Source organism: Ictalurus punctatus, chromosome 22 (genome assembly GCF_001660625.3).
Source record: "Ictalurus punctatus breed USDA103 chromosome 22, Coco_2.0, whole genome shotgun sequence".
NCBI classification, from domain to species: Eukaryota; Metazoa; Chordata; class Actinopteri; order Siluriformes; family Ictaluridae; genus Ictalurus; species Ictalurus punctatus.
This window is the reverse complement of record NC_030437.2, coordinates 6999731-7019591: the sequence shown is the minus strand read 5'-3', so window position 1 is coordinate 7019591 and position 19861 is coordinate 6999731. Positions and strand designations below refer to the sequence as shown.

At 38.3% G+C, this 19861-nt stretch overlaps 2 protein-coding genes across 5 annotated transcripts; both read right to left on the bottom strand.

Annotated features, from left to right (window-relative positions):
- Positions 1–264: 264 nt before the first annotated feature.
- On the bottom strand, positions 265–12603 carry ccdc180 (coiled-coil domain containing 180). 2 transcript variants are annotated; one of them, XM_053674442.1, is made up of 37 exons: positions 12224–12603; positions 11150–11292; positions 10782–10867; positions 10589–10698; positions 9902–10018; positions 9698–9808; positions 9512–9607; positions 9260–9423; positions 8994–9113; positions 8818–8897; positions 7903–7991; positions 7692–7811; positions 7425–7598; positions 7165–7280; positions 6958–7084; positions 6833–6875; positions 6628–6731; positions 6343–6524; positions 6086–6261; positions 5817–5997; positions 5578–5724; positions 5355–5499; positions 5125–5241; positions 4954–5052; positions 4770–4853; positions 4455–4642; positions 4058–4128; positions 3600–3645; positions 3358–3438; positions 3180–3249; positions 2951–3095; positions 1525–1685; positions 1300–1437; positions 1103–1214; positions 971–1024; positions 689–830; positions 265–566 (listed from the first exon to the last, which is right to left on the bottom strand). In XM_053674442.1, exons 1-37 carry the CDS (start codon positions 12281–12283, stop codon positions 461–463), a joined length of 4305 nt encoding a protein of 1434 aa, XP_053530417.1. In that variant the 5' UTR covers positions 12284–12603; the 3' UTR covers positions 265–460. The 2 variants fall into 2 exon arrangements, with proteins under 2 accessions (XP_053530417.1, XP_017307454.1); XM_017451965.3 differs by having other exon boundaries at positions 919–1024; positions 12224–12601.
- Positions 12604–15035: 2432 nt separating this feature from the next.
- Positions 15036–19822, bottom strand: card9 (caspase recruitment domain family, member 9). 3 transcript variants are annotated; one of them, XR_008393236.1, is made up of 12 exons: positions 19378–19822; positions 19151–19288; positions 18707–19032; positions 18420–18599; positions 18162–18305; positions 17928–18053; positions 17612–17806; positions 16725–16760; positions 16340–16388; positions 15992–16021; positions 15688–15764; positions 15036–15515 (listed from the first exon to the last, which is right to left on the bottom strand). XR_008393236.1 is itself a non-coding variant. In XM_017452224.3 (12 exons), exons 1-12 carry the CDS (start codon positions 19589–19591, stop codon positions 15404–15406), a joined length of 1695 nt encoding a protein of 564 aa, XP_017307713.1. In that variant the 5' UTR covers positions 19592–19799; the 3' UTR covers positions 15036–15403. The 3 variants fall into 3 exon arrangements, 1 of the variants encoding a protein (XP_017307713.1); XM_017452224.3 differs by having other exon boundaries at positions 15688–15761; positions 15921–16021; positions 19378–19799; XR_001810187.3 differs by lacking the exon at positions 15992–16021 and having other exon boundaries at positions 15688–15761.
- Between the last annotated feature and the right edge of the window lie 39 nt (positions 19823–19861).

The following is a 19861-nucleotide window of genomic DNA, read 5'->3' as shown; positions in this document are numbered from 1 at the left end:
GAAGCAGGGACCTGTGAGCTGCGAGGCAGCAATGCTACTTGGTATGCGACTGTATGTCTTATTCTATATAGTTATTATAAAAAGACGTCTCTAATCAAGATGGAAACATTTTGCGTGTTCTATATTTTATATGAAAATATAAATAAAATATACAGTGCATCCAGAAAGTATTCACAGCGCTTCACTTTTTCCACATTTTGTTATGTTACAGCCTTATTCCAAAATGGATTAAATTCATTATTTTCCTCAATTCTACAAACAGTACCCCATAAATACAATGTGAAAGAAGTTTTTTGAAATCTTTGCAGATTTATTAAAAATAAAAAACAAAAAAGCACATGTACATAAGTATATATGTGGAAAAAGTGAAGCGCTGTGAATACTTTCCGGATGCACTGTATATAACTGACATCTCTCCACTAATCCCTCAGTTATTCTGATTTGAGTGTAGAGAGTATCTTTAGTTCGTTTCTCCAATGCTCTTTCCAGTGGAACAACTCTGCCTCCTGTTCCTGCCTGGATATCTCCAAGCTCTCCAACTCCTCCATGATCTTCTGTTCATAACTCTGGGGTCGAACAGATACATGCAGTCAACAATACCAACATCATGATTTCAGGCTGAGAAGAAATTCTTAACATAAGAAGTGGTGTTGTTTTGCAGCCTAGAAATGCAGTATTGTGCATTTACCTGATGCAGTGCATTTCGAACCTCCATAACCTTAAGCTGTGCCCTTGTGGTTTTAGCTGTAGTGATGGTGGCGGTCTCTCGTTTCTGTTGCTTGACAGATGAACCGTCAGTGGTTCCAAAGTAACTAACTCCTGGCCACGCTCTGTAAAAGGAAAATCAACAAAAAACCGTAATCTTATTCGCACCGCTAACTGCACCTGTTATACATGATCTCTCTTATCAGTCTGAACCTGCTCCCTTTCTCTGATAAAGGTCTCTCCTTGCGCTCCTCCTGTAGAGTACCCGCTTGTGTTCGACGTACAAGCGTCGTGATGTTTTCCCGCTTTGGTTCTACCGCTGCGAACAGAAAGCGTTCTCAGGTCAGATTCGTTGAACCTTTCCAAAACAACCCAAGCCTCATCACAGACCACTTACATCCACCTTGGATCTCGTCAGTGGTCACGATGTTGTCCAATTGGAAGAGCAAGTGCTCCGTCAACGTGGCGAGCGCAGTCACAAACGCATCTGCGTTCTTCTTAATACAGGCCTGTTAGGAAGGAGAGGGGAAAAAAAAAAGTTACAATTTATAGTGCAGTGGAAGAGTGGAAGTGGCAATGTGAAGTGTGTATGACCTGGAGTTCCAGTCTGTTATTCTCAGTAGCCTTCCTCTGTTCTTCCTGCCGGTCATCCTCAGCTGCGACCAGCCTGTTCAGTTCTTCTTCGCAAGCCGGGTGGTTCAGACGTACACACAGCTTACCACGGTGTTCTCTCTGAGGAGAGCGAGTGGACAACTTATTCAAATATTACACATACTGTAGAATAAAGCGGTATAGCATACCCTGAGTAATTCCACTCACCTTCTTTTCTTCACTTTGTTGCCAAGTCCGTTCAAACTGCTGGCGGACGAGCGTCAAACTCCGACTCAGGTCCTCCAAATGCTGATCCCTCAGTTTTGTTAGAAGCGCTTCAGGTATCTCGCAGACAATCTCCTCAATGGTCTTCAGCTGCTTACAGAACTCTAAACATGGAATAAAAGCAAGAATGAACCTTTAATTAATTTTACAGCATGTTTTCATTACGAGTCCGATAAACATTACGTATTTATGAGCAGTAATCGTACAAATATAAATCTGTGGAAATTATAACAAATGGTTCAAAGTATATTCAGTCAAATAAAGGACCCAAGAACCGTGAATAGGCAAGGTTCAACAAGTACTTTTTGAAAAATGACTAAGTAATTTTGATAGTTTTCCCTGAATTTAGGCGCCATTTCCCACTCATGTAGCAGCTGAATACGCTTGAAGGGAGAGTACTGTCTTGTGAATACATAAATTATCAGATACCCATCACTGGCTGTGTGTTGCTCTGATGTACACTACCCGTCAAAAGTTTGTGGACACTCGACTGAAATGCTTCTCATGATGTTAATAAGCTTTTGATCTGAAGGTGTATGATTAAATGTGTGAAATCGGTGTTGTAGACAAAAATATAATCGTGCCAACGTATTCATTTCTTTCATTAGAAAACTAGCATTTTATTTACAAAACAATATTTTTTTTTAAACAGATGACTCGGAGCAAAATATTCGGAAAAGCAGCCAATAAGTGTCCAGCGTCGGTGTGAACTCATTTAATACTGTTTAAAAAAAATAAAAAAATCAAGAAATTGGTTGAGAAAATGGCAAGAATACATTTCTGGAAATTCTAGGCAAAAAGTGTGTCTACTTTGAGGATAAAATATTAAATGATTTTGATTTATTTTGGATTTTTTTTTTTATCACAACATAATTCCCATAGTTTCATTTGTGTTATTCCAGAGTTTTTATGACTTTATTATTATAGTAAAATGTGGGGAAAAAATGTAAATAAAGAATGAGTGTGTCTAAACTTTTGATGGGTAGTGTCCAGGAGAGAAGAATGGTGTTCTTCCCTCCCAGAGAGGCCCAGTTGTGCTTTCATGGACTCCTGGCCACAAATAACTATTCCAAAATGTATCACTAAAATAACATAAGAAAGAAAATCCTTCACTGGCTCAGCAAAGTGCGCAGGATGAGTTATATTGCTTCAGTGACATATACCAGTGCTAAACATTATTACAGTAATCATTGGGAATGAGACAGTCAGGCAGTGTAGCTTGAATAAATCTATGGTAAAATGCTTTTCCTGGTAGGAATGAAAATGTTCACATTCTGAACTATCTGCCCAGTGATCCGTTACAATCCAAAGTCTAGAGATTATAAAAGCTTGAATTAGTTATTTAGCATCATGAAAGGGAGAGGCTGACCTTGTACACAGCCACGGTGGTACTCGTGAGACTGACTCTGGTAGACAAGGAGCCTTTTGTTCAAGTCCTCGGCACACAGCTCAAAAGATTCCTGAATATACTGAGGACGGCTGACCGAGCGGCGCTCCTTCTTCTTGTAGAAGTCCTGAAAGTGAAGCGACTTCATCTGAATTTGTTCAAAACATTCGAGCGCTTATTATTTGTACTATAATCAAAGAGCCGGGCGTACCTCAGCCGCCTGAAGGAGAAGGTCGTTGGCTTCCCACAGAATGTTAGTGATCAAACCCTTAAAAGTGAGGCTGAAAGAATGCAAATTAATAAAAAGCCTTCTGTTACCATAATATATTCTACTATGAGTAAAGTGTATCTATATATATATATATAAAAAAAAACACGTTAACATTTACATTTCCTGTTGCTCATCAGGTTTAGGGCCGAACACTTGAAACTTCTTATCGAACCGAGTGGGTTTGGTCAACCTCCTTACACTGAAAGAAAAAAAAAAAAAAAGTTCAAATGTTGACTGATATTAACTCAATACTTTTCTCAAAGAAGTACATAGAACAACGATGTTGCCTGTGAAAGCATCTTCCTAGAATATTTTAATAATGTCTGATAGAAAATGAGCTGTGGTGAGGTGAAAACTGACCTCTGTGAGTTAACTGACTCTGGAGGAGAGCTTGTTCTGGCAGGAGCTGATGGGTTAGAAACGAAACCGCTGTGTTTACATGCACGCAATAGCTTAACTCATTTCTCTAAGAAATGAGACCTAACCAAAAGATTTATTCATTTATTCTCACGTTTACATGAACACCAGGAATAATCTGACTCAACTACAATGTGTAAAGCCCATGTTATGACATATCTACATGCCACATACTCCCTTTTTTTAAAACATACTGCAAGGTTGTTGTTTTTTGGTAGCTTCAGGAAGTGGACAAAATCTCAGAGGTAAGAATTTAGTCAAATTTTAACTGTCAAACCATGCAGTTTATGTGATCATATCTTGCTCTGACTGGCAGACTACTGGTGTGCATGTAAACAATTACTGTTACACACTGTGAAACGAGCAGGCCGTTCAGAGGATTGAAGAAAACATTGGTGTACCTGTTACTGTTGCTGAGCTTGCCTCTTTAAGACCTACACTGGCATCTTGGCAGGTTTGAGATTTGCTTATCCTGAAATTTGGGGGGGAAAATATATCTTGTGTAATGTGTGTCTTGAACCACTTCTTCCTTTTTTTCAGTTTCACTTTGAGTTGAAAAACATTGTGTTCCTTGTGGGTGGGCATTACCAAAATGTTGAAACCCCATAGAAAAAGAAAAAGTACAAAAAAAAAAAAAAAAAAAAAACAGCAGTACTGGTGTTTAGAAATTACCAAGCAGAAGCTAAGAGATTTGCGTTAGCTGTTGTTGAATTAGTAGTGTCGAATTCTTTTTTTTAAATCATGTAAATGTGAAGAAATATCTTTCTTCAAATTCTGTTGTTAAGCTTTTTTCTTTACCTTAGCAGTCCTCTGACCACCTCTACAGCCTTGTCTTCCATGAAGGCACCTCCCATGCAGCTGGGCTGGAGAAGGGGATCCGCAGCTGGGCTTCCCACCTGCTCCTGCTTACGGGACCGTGGACGAGCTGCCACGGCAAATGCCCCCTGCAGAGGAGCGTCAGGCAGTGGAACAGCCATAGAAGGGTCCTGCGGTCAAATAATATTGACAGTGATGATGATCATAGTGATGAGTTGACCATAATCATTATCCTCATCATCTTCATAGAACAGACTTTAATACAGACTACTAATGAGTAGTTGTGCACTAACATACCAGATAACAGTCTAGATATTGACTTCTCTTTCTGAGTTCTTCTATCAGGGTAGATGTTAAACCAGAAATGTCACCAGATGTTACCTGTAACACATTCGTTTGAAGTATTTACATACCGGCCATTCGAATTGCATCTACTTTCCATACTTAAGGCGTGCTTGTGATCAATAGAAGCGGAATTTACCCCGTTATCCGGACAGCATTGGGTGTAGGCTTCAAGCTTATCTTTCAGTTTACTCATCACGGTGCTGATCATTTTTTTGTGAGTGTTGCTCTTCATGGCCTGCAAGCATATTTCGTTAGACTAATACTGGTGGGAGAGAATTCCTAACAGCCAACAAAATGTTTAAAGTACCTCTGCTTTAATCTGGACTTGGGTGTTTGTGAGTACACTTTGGATTTTCTCAAGAAACATTAGATCCACTTTCAGAAACTGGAGCTTCTCTTCAAACTTACTGATGACCTCTTTGGCCTGACCGGAGTAACAAAAAAGTCACTTTTACTGCTTACATTGATCATTTAACATTTAGTAAACGATTGAGTAGAATTATTATTCAGTAAGCCACTGCATATTGTGTACTGTACCTGGTCCAGGTATTTGGACTCTGTGCCCTTCATGTCCAGCATTAGAGCCTCGTCAGCTGAGTCAATGCGCTTAGCCACCTTCTCTAGATGCTTTCTGTATTTCTCAATCTCTTTCGGGGTAAAATTACCTCCTTCGACAAACAGCCTTTAAAGAAAAGAGAATGGTCATAGATTTGATAACTGGTGTTTCCAAAGTAAAAGAAGAAAAACATTATGAACCTACTTGAAATGTTTCATTAATTGTGCATTGGCCTCTCTAAGGCCCTCAAATTTGATCTCCACATTTTGTCTAAATTGCCTCTGTAATTCCTGGATGCCATTCATGTGTTCAGCCAAGCTGCTTTGTACTGAAGCACTGAGTTTCACCAGCCTGTTAAAATGCACATAAGCACATAGATAAAGCATGGAACAGAAAAACCAGTGTATTAGTGCACGGCCAAACATACAGACAGAAGTACTTACGTGTAAGACTTGGTAGCAGTGTATAATGTGTCCTCCTTGCTGTGGATTTTAGCACGAAAGCCTTCATTTAGTTTGCGCCGTGTCTCCTGGAGGTTGTCGAAGTCGGTTCGCAAATCAGCTAGAGCCTGAAGAATGCCTTTGCAGTGTCGATCCACACGATCTTCATGCAAGATCAGTTCAGCTGGTGGCACGATAGACACCGTTCACAAACAGACAAACGGGTTTTCAAAAAACAAACAAAACGTTCACATAACAGAATTTCATCACACCTGCTCGGACATTGTGAATGTCCATCTCAATCCTCTTGGCTCGAGGCTGATGGAGATGGAGGCGGAGATCCAGTTCAGACTTTAGCTTCTCTTTCTTGGCGTCCATGATGACCACTGTGTGATTCAGAACCTCCTGGCTCCTCTCCTCAAGGTGATTAAAGAATTTCTCTCTCACACTGTGACATTGGGACACAAGTCAGACTCGGGTAGTGGAATAACACGTGATTACTTCGTTGCTTTGAAAATTTTCATCTTACTCTCTTTGTAATTCCACTATGAGGCTTTCTGGATACAAAACTGCTTCCACTTCCATAACTTTCAAATGCTCTTCTGCGTCATCACACTGGATTACGGGGCAGCTGTAGACGTTTCCCTTTGCTGTTGTGAAAGTTTCGCTTTGAGAGTCTCTGAGCTCCTGTGAGAAATAATCGATATTCTCCTAGAAAAGAAGAAGAAAAAAAAGAGAGACACCATGTTTTTAAAAAGGCAAGTAAAGCAGTGTAGTAGGCAACAGGTGGAGAGAAGTGTGCACAAACATGTACCTCAGCGTGGGATAAATCAGGAGTGTGTGCTTGAGGAGTAACATTCTGGAAAGCATTTGGGGAAAGATTTACTGAGGGCGGCGACTTCTTTATGCGACTTGCACCTAGGAAAGACAGAATAGCGGGAGATCAAGTACGTAAATGCGTATTATTAAATGCGTACCACTTGATAAATGAAAAACGACATTAAGACCTTCTGACTCACGCAGGGTAAGTGAAGGATAAAGTATCTGAAGCTCCTCTGGGTCCTAGAATATCCAAACAGACACTGAATTATTCAAAGCCCCACTTAATAATTACATTTTAACTAAACGATGGCTTGAACTGTACCTGACTGTATATTTCTTTGACGCTGAAGTATTGACTGACTGCTACGCTGTATGCGTGGATTTCTTCTAGGACCATTACAGGATAACGCTCCACTGTATCAACACCTTCCTTATAGAAATTGACATACCTGTGAAAGTAGAAAAATGTGATGTAAGATAAACCTACGGTGATTACAACACGGACATAAACCAATCCTTTTCTAATTACCCTTCTTTAATTTCCTCTAAAAACTTAAGTATTTGCTCCAGTGCAGCTTGGAGGGCCTCCTCTGTGCTTTCCTGCCGGAGTTTGTCCATCATCACATCCAACCGAGCCTCTTTTTTCTACAAACCATAGGCAATAATAATAATAATTAAAAAAAAGACATGCATCTGCATCATCAGATGTCCACAGGTTTACGATCTTTCCTCGATTACTTGAACTTAACAGAACTATATCTCAAGGCACACGTTTATCTCAAGTCTCACTTGATTCTTTTCTTCATAGTTCTTGCGGACTTCCTCTAGATAATTCTGCAGCTGCTGCTCTTTCCTCTGCAGACCTGCACTGTGCATCTCCCAGACATTAGCTGCCCCACGCGCAAACTCGAACAAAGACTTACTCAAGAATGCAGCAGTTTTGGCCAAACCCTCACGTGCTTTCTGTACAGTATTAAACATGGCTTCATTATAAATGGTCATCAAACATCAAACACACAGCATGAGGTTTCACGATATATTTTCATTTTAACTTACTTCCATTGCTGCTAAACGTTCCTCTTCTTGGGTCTGGCACTTGCCAATAAGAGGCACCATCTCACAATTAACGATTTCCTGTATCTCGTCTGATGTGAGTCCGCAGGTAGACAGTTCATTCTGTGCGAGTCCATGATTCAAGTTTATTCTGCTTTCAGTTCATACAATTAAATGAAATACTAAAACATAAAATGCCAAAAGTTATGCAAACCTTAAAGCGTTCAACTTCCAGAGAACAGTCTTGCCAGGTATTCTCGTAATATTCATGCAGTTTTGTCAAGGTCTCGGTGTGCATGCGATCTGAAAAAAAAGTGCAAAACAATCACAAAGTCAGTAAATTAATTAGAAATGTAATTGTATTATATACGCTACCAGTCAAAAGTTTAGAAACACTCATTCTTTATTTACATTTTTCCCCCACATTTTATTATAATAATAATAATAATAATAATAATAATAATAATAATAATAAAGTCATCAAAACTCTGGAATAACACAAATGAAACTATGGGAATTATGTTGTGATAAAAAATCTAAGATAAATCAAAATTATTTAATATTCAAAGTAGACACGCTTTTTGCCGAGAATTTCCTGAAATGCATTCTTGGCATTTTCTCAACTGATTTCTTGAGAAATTCCCCGAGATGCTTTTTAAACAGTATTAAAGGAGTTCACACCTACGCTGGACTCTTATTGGCTGCTTTTCTGAATATTTCGCTCCAAATCAACCATTTAAAAAAAAGTATTTTTTTTGTAAATAACATGTTGGTTTTCTAATGAAAGAAATGAATGGCACAATTATATTTTTCTGTACAACACCGATTTCACACATTTAAGGTTTTTAAGATCATGAGAAACATTTCAGTCGAGTGTCCACAAACTTTTGACCAGTACTGTGTATATGTATGTGTATATATATATATATATATATATATATATATATATATATATATATATGTATGTGTGTGTATATATATATCTGTGTGTGTGTGTATATATATATGTGTGTGTGTGTGTATATATATATATATATATATATATATATATATATATATATATATATATATATATATATATATATATATATATATATATATGTATGTGTGGATAGTAGCGCATTCTTACCAATTTGCTCATTAACTGAAGATAAAGAGGAGTACCATTCAGCAGTGGATGATTTTGAGCAGTTTGGTGGGGTCATATTTCTTTAAGTAGAAACAAAAGAAGTGAATTTTTAAATGATGTTCACCTTCGAATGATCTCGATTTTTAAATTGCGCAATACTATATTGAATTCCTAACCTGACTTGCTCTAAGATTTTGAGCCGTTGCTCACTGTACACTTTTTGTTTTGTCCGCATGGTGCTGAAAGTGTCTTGTACATTTTTGGGGTTTTGAATCTCAGGGCTGTTCATGAAGTCTCTGGAAATGAATAATAAGTCGTTATATTGTGTTTTTTCCTTGATTTGTATGATTTCAAGCATAGTAACACTACAGAGTTTTTTCTTTCTAGATTTGATATGCTAACACATACTAGCTTTAAGAGCCCTGCCTTGCAATGGACTTACTTAAACTGGCTTACTGCGGTAACAACCTTCATTTTTTTCCAGTCCTGAAGCTTTGTCTCCCATCTCATGTGGTAAAGAACCTCTTTCTGCAAATCTTTCTCCATCAGGTTCAAACGTAGTTTGGCTAAAGCTCGTCTGTTTGCTAGTAATGCTTGATTCATCATCTATTTTAAAAAAAAAAAGATACAATGAATTTAACATAGGATGCTTAATAGAACAATGATTTAGTTTTCAAAAAAAAAGGTGACCTACCATAGCCTCATTATTAATTAGACGGTGGACATCACCAGGCATCACATAACTGATTTTTTCAAGTGTCATTGTGTATTTCCTAAGCACTGCAGCTATCTAGAAAGCATAGACAAGTTATACATTATATACTGTAGATACACCAAGTCAGTACTCGATGAGAATAAGAACTCCATTTTGATATTCTACCATTGCTGCTCGTTCAATCTCATATTTGACAAGCAACTCATCCAACTCCTGGATACAATTTCTCCTCATAGCAAACTCGTGGCTCACAGAGGTCCAAATCTTGTGTAGATCCTGAGTGAGAATTACGATTGTAAGTTTCCAAACAAGCTCACAATTCCAACAACGTGTCGGGTAGAAGATCAATGGCAATCCATACTATATCACCTGAAAGCTCAAGGCTTCTAAATCATCACCATGCATCAATCTCTCCACCTCCTCATCATATTCTGACAGTTTGAGAAGGAAATCTTCCCCAGTCTCTTTCAACAATGTCTCATAACCCTGAACAAAACAGAGAGAAAGTTATTAAATTAGACAATTAGACATGCAATATGGGGCAAGCATCAGTAATATTATAATAACCGTTGAATCTACAGTACTGAAATATATATATATATATATATATACACACACATATACACATATACACATATACACACACACATACAGTATCCCCACATTTTTGTAAATATTTGTTTATATCTTTTCATGTGACAACACTGAAGAAATGACACCAAATTTAACACACCTGCTCCCCATTCACACCTGAGACCTTGTAACACTAACAAGTCACATGACACTGGCGAGTGAAAATGGCTAATTGCGCCCAATTTGGACATTTTCACTTAGGGTTTTGTTGCCAGCGGTTTAGACATTAATGGCTGTGTGTTGAGTTATTTTGAGCGGACAGCAAATTTACACTGTTACACAAGCTGTACACTCACTACTTTACATTGTAGCAAAGTGTCATTTCTTCAGTGTTGATACATGAAAAGATATAATCAAATATTTACAAAAATGTGAGGGGTGTACTCACTTTTGTGAGATACTGTATATACATATATTACATACCGCACTGAGCTCAATAAGATCCCTCTGGAGCTGAGTGACAGCTTCCATGTGCTCCCTTTGTTTTTTCTCCATGAGTCGCTCAATGATGTCTGAGCCCGACTTTTCCGAAACTGCAAAAGAATCGACTGTTATTGCCCCATAAAACAACATGAATGTGATCCATGTTTTAAGATTATTCATGAACTCTACCAACCGACACGGTCAGGCAGTCCTGTGGTCTCTTCCTGATCATCCTGGTCTACACTTAATGCAGGTTTCGTTCCTGAAAACAGCTGGTTTCTGCCAAGGAGCATATTACATATAAAAGAATATAGGGAATGTTCATTTATTCCGTCACAGTTTCAGTTAGGGTGGCACAGTGGTGCAGCAGGGGTCCAGGATCTCTGGTTTGATCCTGACCTGCTACAGAAACATACTACAAATATGCACGACATAGTCTGTGTGAATGATTGTGTGAGTGTGTGTGCATTGTGCCCTGTGATCGAGCCAGGGTGTATTACCACCTCACAGTGAGATAATCTATAATCAATCATGAACAAGAGAGTTACAAATGTACTGTACCTCATGGTGTCCTCAGAGCACTGCTCAGTTTGACTCCTTAAAGGATGCTGATGGGATCCAGTATCAGTGTTATCTCCACTCAGACAACCTGCATGTGCAGCACGCTGCCTCCTCCTCTCATGAAGAGACAGAGACAAGTGAGCCTACAGAGAGAAAAAACAACAACTAATTCATAATCCGCCAACACTAACATACTAACATTAATCTAATCTACTCTTGTCTTCTTATAACGTGAACTATGATAATATTTATTGAAAAGTACGTTGGGCCCAAAGACACACAGCGATGCAGGGAGAGAGAGAGAGAACGAGACAGAAAGAGAATGAGAAAGAGAGACACACCTGAACATCACACCCATATGTGGTTCCTCCTCAAACTGTTGCCACAAAGTTTGAAGCACACAACTGTATAAATCTGTCTTTGTATGCTGTAGACGTACAATTTCCCTTCAATGGAACTAAGAGGCCCTGAGCACGAAGTGAGCTCCATGAAGACATGGTTTGTTCAGACTGGAGTGGAAGAACTAAGAAATCAATCAGAACCCTGACCTCATCAACCCCACTGAACAACTTTGTGATGAACTGGAACTGCACCTCAGGCCTCTTCACCATCACCGCTCGACCTTATGGCTGAATGAGCACAAATCCCCACAACCATGCTTCAAAATCTAGTGGGAAGCCTTCCCAGAAGAGTGGAGGTTATTATAACACCAAATAGAGTGGATTAAATCTGCAATGGGGATTTTCTACAAACACACACAGGTGTATGATGGTCAGATGTCCACAAACTTTTGGCCGTAAAGTGTAGCACATGATGTTGTTGTTTTTTTTGTTTGTTTGCTTGTTTTATTTTTGTTTTGTTGTCCTGCTGTACTCCAAGAGAAATGATAAACTAATACTTACCTTTTAGAACAGAAACTATTGGAGAATTTCCAAATTTGTACACAATAACTTGGCTACTGCCAAACACTGTCTATTAGGTATCGAGCTATAACCTTATCATGCGTCACTGCGTTCTCTAGGTAAATAAATAAAAGTGAAGTACCCTTAAAATACCTCTAAAATATCATCTTACCTGAGCGTCAAACATTTGTCGGTAAATCTTTCCGCTCGGAACAACACGAATCTCACCCATGGCTAGTGCAGTGGCTAACTCTAGCTAATGTTAGCTATTTTAGCTAACCTGCTAACAACGTGCGGCGGTGATTAAACCGTTAATGAGATACTATGAGAAGTACGTCGCTAATTTTGAGAGCAGGAAAAACGTTAGCTCCTCGTTCGTGTTTTTATTATTATTATTATTGTTGTTGTTGTTGATTTGAAAGGTGAGTTTTAAACGTCCTGATAAAGTAAATCCATTCTCCAGGCTAACAGCTCCATCGTTTCCCCGTCGCCATGGTGACAAGGACTCCCATAAAGTTGGCTTCACGCGCGAAGTTCGACATTCGCAGATATGCGGAAATTAAGGGACCGTCTCTAAAGTTACACACGACATTGTTAAACACGTTTCTAAAACGCACACCTTTTAGATTTTTGATATTTAATAAAATAAACTATTATATCACATTTTATATTAATTTCACGAAAGAATGGGCTCATACAGAAAACAGACCATCATTCAAAGCTGAAGAGCATTTGAAGGGAATGATGTACAGTCACACATCAAACTGTAAAGTGTTCATCTAGGTGTCAGGTATGACACACACCTTTTAGATTTTTTATATTTATTAAAATAAACTATTAAATCATATGTAAATCAGATATGAATTTCAGTACAGAATGGGCCCATACACAAAATATACCATAATTTAAAGCTGAATAGCTTTTGAAGGGAATGACTTACAGTCACAAAGCCAACTGTAATGTGTTCATCTAGGTGTCAGGCATGACGTACACCTTTTAGATTTTTTTAGATTATTTAACCCTACAATGCATGAACCAAAAAAACCTTGACGAATACATAAAGGGGGTCAAAATGAACCGTACTGGATTGAATGGTTTTCTTTAAAAAAAACAAAAAAACAATAAAATAATAGATGTCCTATTAATGAAATGATTAAAAGAACTGATTATACATGAATGTTTTAATATTTCAGACATTTTTATTTGTTTTCTTTTAATTTATCTATGTACATGTTTAGATTGTGGATGGGAGCCAAAGAAATTCAAAATGATTTTCATAGGCAGCACTTCCAGTCAACCTTTTGAGCCCTCATCTTCCCTGTCACAAGAATAATTCTGGTCCTTCCTTTCCTCTGTACCATTCTGCTTATTGTGCCCTGAACATGTGTCATCATTATTAGCATTATCATCTTCATATTTATCACCAGTGCTGTTCCCATCATCTTCCCTGTCACAAGGATAGTCTTCATCTCTTCTTTCCAGTAGGTGATTAAAAAAGTGTGAGCGGGCGCCAGCAGGTGGAGCAGCATGTCCTCAGTAAAACCACAACAAGGACATTACCTGCTGCACAACATACTCATTTCTCTTAATAGTACTCTAAGCATCCTCATGCCCGGCAGGGCGGGGGGTCATCAGTCTGAGGTAATTAATTAAAAAAGATAGACATTCATTTTTGTGTAGCAGGGAGTTACTGTGTAATTACTGGGTACATGTGCTGAGGTGGTAAAGAAAGTCTTTTATTAATTTTAAGTAACGGCTTTATCCTGGTCAGGGTTGCTTTGGATCCTGAGACATGCTGAGTGGGACACCAGTCCATCACAGGGCATCATATGCACCCATTCACACTTAGCCGTTTTTCGGAGGTAGGCGGAGAACCAGAGAACTCAGAGGAAACATACACAGATAGGAGAACATGCACAGAAACTCTACACAGACGGTAGCCGGATTAAACCGGATTATACCCTCTGTGCCACCCAGTAGTACATCATAATTAGCACAAATAGATTGTTTGTATCACGGTGATTTTACGATTGTGGTGCCATTTAGCCTTTGTAACTCTTACAAAAGTAACTTTATATTTTTCAACATTAGTTCTAAGAAAAGACCTCTTCTTTTTTCCCCCCAAACTTTCTTTCAAGCTTTCTTTGCTGAATGGCAAATACACAAAATGTGGTTAACTAGCATGAGGACATTACAGTCTTTCTAAAATATTGATTTACTTTCAGTGACCTTGTCAATCAATATTATAGTATCATTGAAAATCAAGAAAAAGAATGTTCCCATGACTTTCAGAAAATTTGGATACTGGTGAACATGTGGAACACTCCAAATATTTCATTGGGGTGAATGTGCTCAGGTAACAGGGTCGAGTGAACGTTCAATGCTGTGGGACACAAAAATGTGGAATACCAATCATGGAATCACCCATCAAGTATAAAGGTCCCATGAACATTATATTGAATGAAGTCTGTACCTCAATCAATTTGTAGATGTATTAAAAAAAAAAAAGCATAAAATCTAATTCATTTACCACAAACATTAGATATTAGAGAAGTAACCAAACCTCTTCCATGAGATCTACCTTCCTGCAGGTTTCATCTTCAACCAAAAACACACGCCTATTTTAGTTGATCAAGAATTTCTTAATGCACTGATTAGATGGTCAGCTGGGCACGATTATGATTGGAGCTAAAGTATTCAGGAATGTATTGATCTCCAGGAACAAGGTTGATGACCACTGCATTCCAGATTTGCATGGGGTGGGTAGAGAGTACAGTACCTATATGTTTCTCTGGACTCACCCCTGCCACAAAAAAAAGTCAATTAGTCAAGAGCTGGCAGTATTTGACGGCATAGTATTTGCAGGCAGTTGGGTCCTGAAATATAACAGAAAAGAGAGAAGGCTGTGGAATGGTGTTTGTTGGATTTGAGTGGTCTCCAATCCCAGGTTCTGGTGAAAATTGAGCGACGTGGAGGCACACAACTTTAGAGAAGAGAGGTTTATTGGATCTTCAGACAATCGTCAAAACAGAGACCAGTGCAGTTTCTTCTAGTTGTGACTGACCAAGCTTATGTACTGGCTTACGCAGCTAATATCTAATATATGTAAACTCAATAAGCTTTATTATTAAATTCAACACATAGGTCTGTATGTATTTAAATGCTTAAAATGTTAAGGAAATTCCAAAACACCATGTTTCAATTGACCATATTGCACTGTTTTAAGATTCAATGTCATCAATAATTCCAAGGTTATAATTGGTTTGATAGGGGTTGATGGTCTCCAGTCTTCTCTGTAGGTTGCTGTGGGTTATTTGGCAGTGCAAAATGTCGTCTCCTGGTCAGGCTTATATCAAATCCCGTCTGTGTCTGTGTTATCACTCACACTGGAGTTGTCCAAAACGCACTGTGTGCACTCTTTAGCACAGTCTTTAACAGTAGTTTTTGTTCTCAAGGCACGTTTCCTGTCATGAGAAGAAACTGTTAAAAATGGCTCCGGATGGTGGGGATAGTGAACTTACCTTGAACCTTATTCAAATAAGTGAGATTATTTCAAAAACCACTGCAAAATCACAGCAGCACATGTGTCAGTCTCGCTGGAGACACAGTGACGTCACGGAAAATGCGTATACCAACCTCCTGTAATAAAAATTGCATCTCGGCCTGGGTGGGTAGCTGGATGACAGTTCCTCCTCAGTGAACATCCGCTCCTGTAAATTAAGCCATATTAAAATATAAGCAAAACAGTCTTGCTTATTTCCCCTTTTAATATAATTAATGTAATTATTGTAGTTTTAATGTAGCTTTTAATTATTTTAGCTTTTGTAATTAAAATTCAGAACTTTGAATAGATTTGGGTCTTGTATTACTCGTAAACTGTCTTCCTTGGCATCTGAAGTACATGGGTGTGTAATACTTATGCAGACATTGTACTCCCCTGAGGTTGGGCTTTGGGAACCATCACTTATACCTGAGGTCAAAAATGAAAAGTAAATGCCAACCAACATGAAACGAACCAACCATGAAAAAAAATGATAGGAACTAGGTTTTGTGGTAAGTCTGGTCTGACTAGGTCTGCCTTTGATACAACTAGAAGCAAAAATGTTTCAAAACGTTTCAAATTCTGTGTTTGTTACATTGATAGACATCCTTCAAACAGAATTTATGGAAGAAAAGCAGAGCAGTACAAATGAAGACCAGCTACAGACATAAACCAATAAGAAAGAACATATATTAAATACAGGAAAGAAATATAAAATATATTGCAGAAAATAGAAGTAGAAAGCACCTTTCTCATCTCTCTCCTTGAAATCCTCCTCACTTGTTTGGCTTTTTAGCTAAAGAGAAAAAAGCAGAGTCATTTCTCAAACAAAAGCAAAAAAATGGGGAAACAAGCTGCTGGAACTGGGGTGTGATTCGTTGTTGGGTTTTTTGTTTTTTTTTTAAATGAAGAACCACTCTTCTGTCTACCTTAGTGAGCTCTCTGAATTAACATTTACATTTAATGATGTTACAATAAGCTTAAAAAAAATCATTCACACATTTCTCATGCAAAAGCAAAAACAGGAACAAGCTGCTGTGACTGTGATACCGATTCATACTTTCAAAACCATGAATCACTTTCTCTGAATCACTGTTGAATGATATTATGAAGAGAAGAAAGTCACACTAACCTCCACTGTGCTCCAAAAAGAGTTTCCTTCTGTACTCTAGGAGGGGGGGAGGGGGGAGAACAATTAGATGATATTATAATATTATACTATATTATATTAGTACTGAGTGACTATACAAAATGTCTGATCGCTATGAATAAATGATCCAACTTTGTCATAAGTCAGAGACATACACTTAAATCACATCGTGATACACAGAATCAAAGCCAAAATCCAGAGGTGGTACCCAAATTATTTAGTCAAGGAATAGTGCAATTACACATTTAAATTAATCCTCTAGTGGTTGTAGTAGTAATAATAATAATAATAATAATAATAATAATAATAATAATAATAATAATTTCAGCTTCAAATTCTTTACTCAAGTTAAAATAAACATTTACTAATAGTATGTAAGCACATGTAGAAGAAAACGTCTGCTTGAAATCACACAATGATTTTAGTTAATGTTGGTAAATTAGTTTCCTTTTCACCAAGAAACAAACAGGAAAATATGAGCGAGGGCTAAATAGCAACAGCTTCATTGCTAATCTCTCAAATGTTAGCTAGCATGATAATTACGTAAATAATCACAAGCTTGATAAATACAAAGTACACAGTATATAGCAGCACACTGATTAAAGAATTTTAAATCGACTCTGAGTTTTACCGATGTGGAAAAAGTCCCAATATGACTTTACAAATATGTGATTAGAGAAATGAGATTTTTCTTTATGAAATGCAGCAAAATAAAAGTCCAATCAAAGTTTTTATTTTACCTAATACAAGTACAGGTACTTAAAAATTAGACTCAGGAATTGTACTTGTAACTGTTATTTCCCACTTCTGAGCAAAACATGTTATGTCGTATGGCAAAAGAGTGATTGCGTTCTGTATAAAAGGCTTACTCCTAGTGCTTTGTGGAAGTGGTTCTGTTTCCGGAGTTTTGCTTGAAGAGCAAGAATTTCTCCTTGAGCGCGGAAGAGCTGGACCTGGAGCTCATCGTGATGTTCTCCCATCTCTCGGAGCTGCTTGCGGTAACGGTCCTTGTCCTGAAGGTTTTTACAGTTCTCCTGATGGTACTCTTCTCGTGAAGAAATTGCCTTATTAATAAGAAAAAAAGGAGACCTTTACAGCATAATATAAACATGTACATGGTTCGTGTTCGACGTGATACGAGTGCAATGCAAACACAAAGCAGGGTTACAGATGTCATTTTATCACCTTGTCTCGTTCTTTAATGACTTCATCCAGCTGCTTTAAAATGTCCTCCATTCGAATGCAGTACATTTTTGAGTCTTTCTTTAAAATCTCACACTTCAGTTCCAGTTCATCCTTCCTTTCCAGGTACTGCAGACATGACATTTGTATAATAAGCAAGCAAACAGTTCGCTGTTGACTATGTTCATATAGAGAGCTACGCTCATGAAAAAAAAATTGTAAACCTTTTACACAAACCTTATCTCGTAGCTCCTCAGCGTCGTGTAGCCCCCTGCGTAATTCATAAAGCTCATTGACCAGTTCTTCATGTGCCTGGCTTTGATGCTTGAAATCTTCCAGTGACTCAATGCTTGGCTTCTCATTATCTGTTGGGATTTGGACCTGATGGAAAAATCATTGGCCTAGGTAGTCAGTTCGACTTAACAAGATCTACTGTATGAGTGCAGCCCTTTTTTTTCTTTAAAAAAAAAAAAAAAAAAAAAAAAGCTATTTTACCTGGGAAGAGCTCTGAAGCTCCTGCACTTGAGCTCGGAGAAGATCATTCTCTTTCTGAAGCTCCAACACCATTTCTTGGCTAGGCCTCTGCTCCATAGCATTTTTCAGGGTAATAGTACGTTTACGTTGAAGCTTTGAATCGCTCTCGGCATTCATTAAGCTGTGCTTCAGCCTTTCGATCTGATTGAGAATAGAAAAACTCTCACTACTTGATTAAAAACTTCATACACATACACATGTAGATGCAACGTATGACCTACTGGTCATACATTCTTAAATGGTCTAACCTCCAGCTGTAGGTCCCGATTACACATGAGAGCAGAATTCTTCTCCTCACTCAGTCGGTTCATGTCTCTCATCAATTTGTAATTCTCATCCTTCAAGTGCCGTGCCTTTTCCCACATCTGGTCCCGTTCTTCACGCATGCGCTGTACACGCTCTTGCTGTTTGTGAAGCTCACATTCCCGTGTCTGCAGCCGGCGTATGGTGTCAGCGTGCTCGGCTATACGTGCAGACGCCGCCAGTCTTGCTTTGCGCTCATCCTGAAGCACTTTCTGAAGCCGAGTCACCTCATTCATGAGAAACTGAGTTAATCCTGACTCACCTGCAGTATCTTAATTGTGAGAACCAAATGGGCACATATTAATAATTATACAAATAAATAATTATGATTATTATTGCTGGCATTGATTTATCTACCATTATCCCATTTTAGCTCATAGCAAACCTACCCACAAGGATTGAGAAGACCCTCGACGGCTCTTTGCCTGTTATTTTCTGATACAGCTGAGGGTAGTCCAGTTCCAAACTCTCAAGGAATGCTACATAGCCCTTATGACCTGTCCTTTGTAAGATATCTAGGAGTACACCTAGAGAACACACAATTAGCCTCTTTAAAAAAAAAAATAAGACAAGGAAAACAACAATGTCAGCGTGTAGTGGTGTGAAGGTTACCTACCTACTTTTCGCTGTCTAATGACCAGACTTGGATCATTGTAAATCTGTTCCTCATCCTCACTATTAAGCACCCTACATTGTCTTAGGTATGGTATTATTCGTGAAGGCTCAATAGTCTTGAGGAGAAGCATTCTGTGGTCCTCCAGCCGCATCCAACACTCTTCATCATCCTCAAACTCGACAGCGCTTGGTCCATCAGCCATTGCTTGTGTCATAGTCTGTGGCTGTTTCTATCTTTGTTTCATAAGTGAAACTGGTAACAGCGCTAACTTCGTTAGAGTATATCAGAAACAAAAAGGAAACGTCAGTCGAGCTGATTCATTCGTAGTTCCTTTTTTCAAGTCATTTGAAGTTCCTCACATTTCCCTCTATTTCCCAATTCAGTTGTGCTAATATGTGCTCAACTCGTGACACGCAGTGGATATGAACACATACTCAAAATCTATATCTGTTCTCTATTCTTTATTTGATCTTCTAATCACCGT